Raw genomic sequence first — 10,740 nt, forward strand, 5'->3', positions numbered from 1 at the left:
CAATCCTTTCGGCCCCCAAACCACTTTTTTATAACAAATATTTTATCAGATTCTGAAATAAAAACCATGCCTAAAAGAAAACAAACAAAGACAATCTACAGGGAAGATTTTAAAATAAAAATAATATTGTTAGGATTAGCAATAATATAAATGAGGAATAAAATAATTGTGATTTCAAAATATATATTTCCATACATAAATGTTGGGGCATAACTATATAGAAGAGGGGATGGTACTCAGATTTTTGAATCAACTTACAGTGTGTTCATTCGTTCAATTCAAATGTTTATTGATCATCTGTGTGCAAGAGTCTGTTGAAGACATTTATTACAGTAACAAAACAGCAGGGAGACAAATATATCTCCATAAATAAATAAAGCACTTGTAGTATATTCGTACATATGGAATATGAGGGGAGGTTTCAAGAAAGACCTGAAGGAGGCAGGAAACAGAAACACACTAGCAAAATAAAACCAAATAAAATCACATGTCTCTGCCTCCCACCGCTCAACTCTCCCTCTCCCCAGTCTAAAAAAATAAATAAATACATAAAAAAACATTTAAACATCCTTGCACTGCACAACAGATACATGTTTTCTATAGTTTATTTAAGTCACTATTTTGTTTTCAGTGTTTTCATTTATGTTGTTACACTGAAAAAATTGACATGCAAAATTAACTACATCTCCACTTTATGTACGTTATAATTCTTGAACACTGTTATGACAAAAGAAAAAATAAATGAAAGCATAATCTGTCCCTTCCTTAGAATTTGTTTGAAAGAAGTTATTTACCATTATCTTTTCATAAATGTAGACATGTTACCAGACAAGTAATGTCTCCCAAAACTACTCATTATTTTATATAAAAGAGGGAAAGTAAATATTTTGGTTGCTATTAGTTAATCTTTATCACTTTAAGTTTAAAGTGACAGATAACATTCAAAATTTGTCCACTGACTTTTTTTTTATTTGTTTGTTTGTTTGAAGCTTTTGGAAACATGTCCAACACTTTGATGAGATGTTGGAAACCAGTTGAAACGCAGTAAAATTCAACCCAGTAAAATAAGACTGCTTTCTTTTCATCCGCGTTGGAAATTTTCAAGAAGTGAACTATGACAATATATCAACTTTTGGTACTGTTTCCACTCTGGGTCTGCCTGCCACATTTCTGTTCTCCAGAGATAATGTTCAGAAGGACTCCCACACCCCAGAAAAGAATTTTAGGTGCACGTGTACCTAGGAGTGATGGCAAAATTCTGCATCGTCAAAAACGTGGCTGGATGTGGAATCAGTTTTTCTTACTGGAAGAATATACAGGATCTGATTATCAATATGTGGGCAAGGTGAGTCTACACTGAAATGGCAAATACTTATCTTCTTTCCTTGTATGTTTTAGGAATATTTGAAGGTTTTTAAGATCATCGTTCTAAGAAATTTGATTCTCTAAATATCCCTAAATCAATTATTGTTTATGGAATATATATTATAATTTGAAAAACTGTGGAATACATAAATCCAGCATGATAAAGGTAGAAATTGAATTTGCGAGAATTAATTCTGTCCATTTCCTTATGGACTAAAGAAGTACTAGAAATTGCACTGTTAGAATTTGTGGTTAGAAATCAATGATAGTGAGAAAACTGTATGTCAAGATACCCATTTAAAATGACTACATATATATATTTCACATTGCTCTTGATTTCAGTAAGGAAGGAAAGACAGTTAAAAGTTGTTTAATATTCTACAGAATGAAAAAGCAAATGTCATTAAAAGTATGACCTAAGGCCCCCCCAAAATAGCTTTTTTTTTTAAGAAAACTTATTCCAGATATGAGTGTTATTTATTTTTCTTAAGTGTCACTATGGGCACATTCATATAAAGGAAAAATAAATAGAAGACAAGCAGGTAGAAGTAGTTTACTTATTTGTGATATGTGCACATAGACAAGTTTTCATCCTATTTTATTATAAAAGTTAGTGAGGAAAGTTAGTTGTGGTTGGGAGTAGAATGAAAAGTAACAATGAATGCTTCTATATACTACACTGTATTCATTTTCAGTTTTCTTTTTTGGCACTATCTGAATGTACTAGAAGTTAGATAATGTCTTAAGAAAGAATTCATGTTCATAGTCATGGTTACTTTTATGGACAATATGAAAATATATCAAAGAAAACAGAGAAATACACTAGCAAAAAAAAAAAAACAAATATAATCACATGTTAATACATGATTTGTTAACACTGTACAATTATGATACATTACCGTGATGGAGAATTTTGTATTAACCTAAACTTTAATAGCTTTGTTCAAATGATTAAAATTGTGCTAAAAGTTTTCATCCTCTAAGAAAAACTATTTTTAAACTATTTTTAAAACAATTTTTTGAAAGTATTTTTTCATTGATTTTAAAACACTTGGATATGTTTTTTCATGTTCCAATTATTTCAGTCCTTTTTAAATGTCTGGCAGTAGGACAAAGATGACATTAAAGGTTAAATGTTATGTTGACTAGAAGGAGAAGGAAAAGCAACAGCAATCTGAGCAATCTTATGAGAAAGCACATCATAGCCAGACTTATCACGGGTCTCATCTGACTGGATGCCTAAGATCAGAGGGTTAAAGTAAATTTTATGGTTGTTGTGATAGGCAACTTTTAGTTTATGAACGCAATCATGTGCAAATGTAATAACAGAAATCTAGACCAAAGAAACTATAAAGTAAATAGTTTCCTTTGGTTCTTCCTGAACATAGCACTTATTTGACTTATTTGCATGTGTTTTCTATCATCTAGTGCATTTTAATGATTTAATAAGTGTCGACAAGTTACCATTACATTATATACTCTCACATGATAGTCAAGTGACTTCTTACGTACTTTCATTTGTTCTCTCCCAGAAGAATGTCAACACCTTGAGATCAAAGACCTTTACTTCATACTTCACTTTGTCTCCAGCTCTTTGAGTAGAGCTTAATATTTAGTTGGTTGAATTGACCTGCATTGCACTGAGTTGAATTCCCAGAATCATCTGGTACTACGTGGCTCTTTGGTGGGGAAAACTAGTCTAGAATTTAAATCCCTATGGGCAATTAAAGCTGATAAATACTTGAGATATATGCATCTCGATATATAACCCAAATTTTATTCTTCCTTACTCTGCTTGATAAAAGCAAATTAAAAACCTTATTTAGATGTAAATATGCAGATCTGTGTATGTCAAAAAGGCAATGTGCAATGCTTTAATAAACATACATTAAGATGAATATAAAAATTTCAAATCCCCTAAATATTCTTTCCAATAGTACTTACAATAAATTTATTATATATTCATCCTTTCTTTCAGAAATTTCACTTCCAGTTTTACTACCTTTAAAGTAGGAATGTAATACTGATGCTATGTGATTTAATGTCTCTAGGTTAGTTTTGATGAGGTAGTAATACATGTTCTAATTACTTGACATATGGGAAGATGATAGATATCCCATTGTAGTGGGAAATATTTGGGGAACTCAGAATAAGAACAGAGAAGAGAGAATCATACTGATGGAGTGAGGACAAGACTGAAAGCACATGTGTGAAGAGGGATAACATTTTTTTTTTAATACTAAACTATTTGAGGCCCCTGGGTGGCTCAGTCAGTTAAATGTCTGCCTTTGGCTCAGGCTGAGGTCATGATCTCAGGGTCCTGGGATCTAGCCCCACATCAGGCTCCCTGCAGGGAGCCTGCTTCTCCCTCTCCCCCTCCCCCTGCTTGCACGTGCACTCTTTCTCTCTGTCAAATAAATAAGTAATCTTTAAAAAAAAAATTAAATACTAAACAATTTGCCAACCAAATTCAATAAAGAATGGATGGCATATGATTTCTCAGATAAAAGCCCATTACTACTTAAGGGGTTAAAACAGGGGCATATAACAATTTCTTCTCATTGGGTAAAAGCAGAGGGAAGCTTAGGAAAACATATAACCAACAATCAGAGGAGCTAGGATGTAACCTCGTTTCTACCACTGTTTGTCTCAGAGTTATTCAGAAACCAAGCCAACCAAAAATGAACTCAAAGCATTTCTTTGTTCAGCTCTCAATGATCAAAATTTTCCTCTACATCATTCAATCAAATACATTCTAAACCGAAATATATTTGTTGTAAGTTCTTTTTTTTATTTCCTTCTCAGTGAGATAATCACAAAATTGACTTTACCTTCCATAGCAAGGGGTTTAAAACTTGAACTTCAAGTAATCTACTTCTGTACTATGTTGTTTTCATTTTGCAACCTTCTATAGTTGTATTACAGTTTTCCAATTTAAGATTTGAGAAACATTGTGATTATAAACTATTTTTATTAGTTTAAGCACAGCTTTTAATCACAGTTTCTTACTGCCTAATTCAGTTGCCCTGGACAAATAATTTTGAATCTCTAGGTTTCAAATATTCAAATAAAATAAATAATGACATTAAACTAGATACTCTTGAATTTACTTTAAGCTGTAACAGCAAGACAGTTCTAAGAGAAATACTAATTTTATTTACTGAAAAAAATTTGTCTGCATTTTATGTAATTATTCCCAAGTGGAGAAGAGTATGTTAAAATTAGATTTTTAATCAAAACCAGATACTGAGAAAAGTCCCCAAACACCAAAAATTTAATACCGTACTTGGGTAACAATAAACCTGATTCTGAGTCAGCATAGTAAGACAATTCACTCCAGGAAGTGAAAACTTAAAAATAATTAGGGTAACTCTCTATATTTCTTGATATAATGAAAACAACCAGATGGTGGCAGGTGAGGGGGGTGCTACTGGCCTCTAGTTGGCAGAATCCAAGGATACTGCTAAAAATCCTACAGTGCGCAGGACAGACTTCTGTAGAATTTATGGTTCCTAAGTGTAAACAGTGCCAAGACAGAGAAATCCTGTCCTGGTTTGCCAGTCCCGTTTACATTTTCCCAAACAGCTCAATTTTTACTTTAGTTCTTTCTGGGTTCCTGCTTCTGAACCTGCTCTCAATTATAATTTTATTTCTTCATTCCAGAGTTGCCATGAGTATTCGCTTTTTGAAACTTAGATTTCTTTCAAGGTCTCCTCTCCTTCATGTCCTCTCTAATCCTTAAGGCATACATTTGGTTCCAGCCTCTTGATCATCATTCTCTGTAGACTTGTGGGCTCCACAAACCTACTAGGAATGAAGTATACATTCATTTTTTTCAGTAAATATCTAGAAGGTGTACTACTCAGATACTACTACTCTGCTATTAAGTATATGGTGGCAAAAATATAATTTCTCTGCTCACAAATTATCTGCCTTTAATAGAAGGGAAAATAATAAAGCTAACAGCAAGTTATGGGCTCTTTTAATCTCTGATAGAGCACAGAACCCAAAAGCCAAGAACAGAAAAATAAGTGCCAAATATCCCTATGTTCTATCTCTGCAGTACTTGTAAGTAAAGTGGAAATAAAACAGTTTTGGGATTTACATGACATGAATCAATGTTATTAAAAATTGAGATTGGAGAGTCGAGGTATGTACTTCTATTTTTTATTTATCTGTTTATTTCTTTGGAGGTCTTTTAATGTGCAAGGCCTCATAAAAGGTGCTCACTGCAGATTTCTGGAAGAGAGATCTTCCAAAAACTGAAAAAAATGTGATCCATGAAAGAATAACTCAACTTTAAACAGAATACCAGAAATGCCAAGTGTGCCCACCATATTAGACCATGTTCCTTATTGCCATATGGTTACAATCAAGTCAAACCTGGTTACAATGGAGATAAAGTAGTTGGAACTAGGATAGAGACAGGAAGCTGCCCCAGCCTCCCCACTGCAGTCTTCCTGGGGTGAACAGATCTGAATCGAGTATGTGGAGAAACTTACACTACATAAGAGTTCAGGGAATTGCAAACATTTTAATGGACATTGAATGTTCTCTTCAGATAGTTGGATATTTTAATAACTGTAATGATATTGTTCTTGAAACTAAAAATTCCAGGTGACTATATATATATATATATATATATATTTTTAAATCCAAACAGGACCAAAAAGACCTACATTAAAAAACAAAAACAACAACAGAAAATTGTTTAGCTGTTCAATATATATAGACCTGATTTTAGTGGTGGTATACAATTATTTTCTATTTGGACCTTATTAATTGAAGCCCTGGAAGAAAATAAATCAGGATGATTTGATAGACATTGGCAGAGAATCCTTTAGATTAGATGGTTATAGACCTTCCTGATGAAGGGACTCTTGGACTTTTGGATGAACAGAGACATTATTTCCCTGATACATAAAGACCACAAAATAAAGTGAGTATGCATTAGAGTTTTTAAGACATTTTTACACTAATCCTCAAGCAAGAGGTAATAAAAACATTTTTAAATAGGGACATGCCCTGCAGAACCTTGACAATGTTTTCAAGGCAGACCACCTCTTGGTTTTTAATTCTCAAAACACATATAATATTTATATCTTTCAATACAATGATATTTCAGCCAGCACTTGTATAGGGAAAATATGCTTACATTCTCAAAGCTTGCTATAATATATTAACAAAGCAATATTTAGGAAGGTATTGAATTGCATTCCAGATACACTTGCATTGAAGATAAAACTTCAAAACCACACATAGGTGTTTTGAAGATAACAAAGGCTGTCAAAAAGAATGTATATCCAAGATTTATAAACACAGAGAGAAGCCATATTCATTCATATTAACCTTTAGATGATCAGGTAATACGGGTTTAAGTATTTTACATACTAACATTATAGCATGTTATTTGTATTATACAGGTCTTACTGTATTTTTTAGGAAATTGGTTTTGAGTTTAGGTCAATGTGCGAGCGTTCTGTTTTTTCCCATTTAAAATAAGAGGAAATGGACTCCCTTTTAGCAGTTTCAAAATATAGCAAAAATAGCAAAATGTCAAATGTTGAATGTTAAAAAAAATAAGATAAATAGAATTAAGTATGGGATGCTCACATGTAAATAGCAACCACAGTCATCCTTTTACTTATAAATTCTTACTGATAGTAGTGATAACATATGTTTACTACACTCTCCCATGAAGTTATTTACATGATGTGTTACCAAATATCAAGATTATTCATATATACATGTCATGACTTCATTTTACAACCTTCTTGAAACACACACACACATACCACCTAAACACATTTACCACACTCCACTGTCCATACTGTCCTCGAGGGATTTGTGGGAAGTCTACCCTCCCATTCTCCGTCTTTTCCCCCTTGAGTTTCCCCCTTTGAGTTACTAACTCAGAAATGCTGTGAATGTTGTGATCTTTTGTTTCCCACCAAAGCCTTCCTTTTGTATATTCCTGTCTCATGTTCACAATTTTATTAATCCGTCCCCACAGAAGCTGCTGCTTCTCTTTTTCTTCAGCTTGTCACATAGCCTCTTTTAAAATCTACCTCCCTATGTTATATCACTTGAACTTATTTTTATTGGAATATATTTTAGATAAAAGATATTTATGGATTTATTCTCTAATTTTTTTTTTCTGTTAGGCCAATGAATTCACAAAGACTAGTAATACTTGGAAGTAGATAGAAGTAAATATTATTAAAATAATAATAGACTGATAACACAGAATGACTCAAAATTTTTCTGTGCCAAATAAATTTTGAAAAACTTTACCTATTACAGAAAAATAGTCAAATTCAAATAAAAATTTAAATTACAATTTGACCCATCATTTTTCAAATATAAACTTTTAAGAAACATAATCATTTTATAATGAAGATTATGTGAAAAGTCGATTACTTTTAGCAAAAACTTGAGAGAAATCTCTATAGATGAAAAAATGTATTAAATCTCACATAAATCAATGTAATTTATCGTAACAGGTGCATGTGTAATGGTCATGAAGCATGGGAAATTATTATTACGGTATTATGAATTTCTACCAAAGCCCTCTCATTTTCTTTCTTGGAGACAATACATAATTATATATTCAATTAAATTTTGTCTCCATTGTACTGAAGAATAAGGTTCTTTCAGTAAAGAAAATCAAAAAGTGGGATGGTATGTTAGTATTTGCTCATCAATGTCTCATACTTGGGTATATGTTCATATATTCAAATTCTCAGTTGCTTCTTATGAACACATGAAAAGGAAGGGACACTTTAATAAATTTTCTGAAGTGAATTGTTAAATTTTCACGTAATGTAGTTACATTTTTACATTCATTTTATTAAAGAATATTATTTAATCTTAATATTTTGTTTTATTATCATTATTATTACTATTGCCATTGTTATTATTGTGATGTTAATTGGGTAACTGTTCGTGGCTTCTCATAATTGTAACTAAAAGCTAAAATAAAGAACAGTATGAACATGTAAGTTTCCATGTAGATGGACTAAATTTAAGAAAGGGAGCAGGGGCCCCTCGGTGGCTCAGTTGGTTAAGCATCTGACTCTGGATTTTGGCTCAGGTTATGAGTTTGGGGTCCTGGGATCAGCCACGTGCATGTGTGGGGCTCTGGCTCAGCGGGGGTCAGCTTCTCTCCCTCTCCCTCTGCCCCCCTCCAACACATGCATGTGCTCTCTCTCTCTCTCTAGCTTTGAAATAAATAAATAAATCTTTAAAAAAAGAAAAGGGAGCAGTAATTTTGCTGGGATATGATATACACACCTTTGGTTCTCTCTTTAGAACCCAAATCTACAATAGGCAAAGGGTATTTTATGTAAATATCAGATTCCCTCTTTAGGTAAAATTCTTTCACTAACTTCACATTTTAAACCATACTTTATGTGTTTATGGATTATATAAAACTATTAAATTTAGAATTTTAAATTAGGATGTTAACTCTCAGCACAGTACTAAAATTATTTTACCAAGTAGGAAATTCTACCAAGTAAGAACATGTACTATTATAGACATTTTTTCTAAAGGAACATTTCCTATTTTGGCTGCTGTTTAGCTTAAATTCCATCAGTGAACTTCTCAGTTCAGTGTTGTGTCTTCCAAGTACCCCCCCCAAAAAGCTCTGAGACCACTGAGTTTTTCAATTTTCCTTGACACCAATTTTGTCACAAACCTGCATCAAATCTAGTACCAAATTTAGTTTGTACATATGCATTTGACTATTCTGAGTCTAGCAGAGCAGAAGGATGGAGTTGTGAGTCATGAATGAACCGAGCTTCTGCATCCGTGATGGTTGAGTTGAAGGGAAACAGTAAAGAGATAAAGTAAAGATCAAGGACATGACTTTTGATTTAAAATCAAGTAACAGAGAGGTAGAGGCAGAGAAGGAGAAGCTGGGTGGTGGGGAAGAGGAGCAAGAGTAGGATTATTATAGAGGCCAAACAAGAAAAAAAGTTCCAAGGAATAGGTAACTAATCTTGTTGTGTAAAGCAAATGCAACCGAAAGACAAGTGTAGCAACTTAAAAAACAGTGTGGACCAAGGAGAAAGATATTCTAATAATCTGAGACAAATGGCAGTCAGATAGATAGCTTTGGTTTAGACAGAAGAAGGCAACACACAGTTTCTCATAGGCATGTTACCATTAGACAAATTAAGTGAAGAGTGAGAGATATTTTGAAATGATGAAGAGCTAGAGATAGGATATTATGATGTGGACAGAAAAAGAGGATGTGAATGTGCACAACAGATGCACTCACTTTCCTTATTAAAAATTAGAATTGAAGCGGCGCCTGGGTGACTCAGTAGGTTAAGTGTCTGCTTTTGGCTTGGGTCATGATCCCAGGGTCCTGGGATTGAGCCCCATGTCAGGCTCCCTGCTCAGCAGGGAGTCTGCTTCTCCCTCTCACTCTCCCTCTGTGCTCTCTCTCTCTCAAATAAATAAATAAATCTTAAAAAATTTTAAAAACATTAGAATTGAAAATATCTATTAAACTGGCAGTCAGTATCACACATAATCATAATCACCAAACAAAAAGAGTATTCTCACTTAAATCACCAACAGAAATAAAACAGTTAAAAACAATCAGCACCTTTCTTCTACTAATATTTAACATACTTCTGGAACCAAAAAAAAAAGTGGTGTAAATATTATTACATATAGTTTTATGATATAATTTATAATAATCTGAAACATCCTGAGATATCCTGATAATGATAATTATAAAATTTGTTTTATTTATGATTACTTAATATTCTAGTAATCGCATCAGGTAGTTTTTTATTATCTCTCATTTACAAGTAAGAAAAATATGTCCGTATTGTCTAAATAAGTTTTCTAAGGGCACCAATCAAGTAACTTGTAGAGCTGGAGTTCTAACCCAGAAAGTATGACTCCAGAGTATATGCTAACCGCTATTACACCTCATTACACCATTCTTATTTTTTTAAAGATTTTATTTATTTATTTGAGAGAGAGAGAGAATGAGAGAGAGAGAGGACATGAGAGGGGCCAGGGTCAGAGGGAGAAGCAGACTCCCTGCTGAGCAGGGAGCCTGATGCGGAACTCGATCCTTGGACTCCAGGATCATGACCTGAGCCGAAGGCAGTCGCTTAACCAACTGAGCCACCCAGGTGCCCCTACAACATTCTTATTTTTATTAATATTATGTGTGTTACCTCACCAAAAAAATTATATTCTTATTTAAGCAGTAGAATGGTGAGTATGTTAGCTGACTTTTCTTAATGACATCAACAGAAAACTAAAATTGTGTAGGTAACAAGAATATTCCTTTTTCTTTTTTCTTCCTTCCTTCCTTCCTTCCTTCCTTCCTTCCTTCCTTCCTTCCTT

General features: G+C 33.2%; 1 protein-coding gene across 2 annotated transcripts in view; it reads left to right on the forward strand.

Moving 5' to 3' along the window:
• Positions 1-1,114: 1,114 nt before the first annotated feature.
• Positions 1,115-10,740, forward strand: part of LOC110585742 (cadherin-10) — a 113,838-nt gene continuing 104,212 nt past the window's right edge. For both annotated transcript variants that reach the window (XM_021695870.1, XM_021695877.1), the window contains exon 1: positions 1,115-1,345. In XM_021695870.1, the coding sequence (XP_021551545.1) occupies positions 1,115-1,345 (231 nt within the window). The remainder of the gene's footprint in view (positions 1,346-10,740) is intronic.

The sequence above is a fragment of the Neomonachus schauinslandi genome, chromosome 7, assembly GCF_002201575.2.
Source record: "Neomonachus schauinslandi chromosome 7, ASM220157v2, whole genome shotgun sequence".
NCBI classification, from domain to species: domain Eukaryota; kingdom Metazoa; phylum Chordata; class Mammalia; order Carnivora; family Phocidae; genus Neomonachus; species Neomonachus schauinslandi.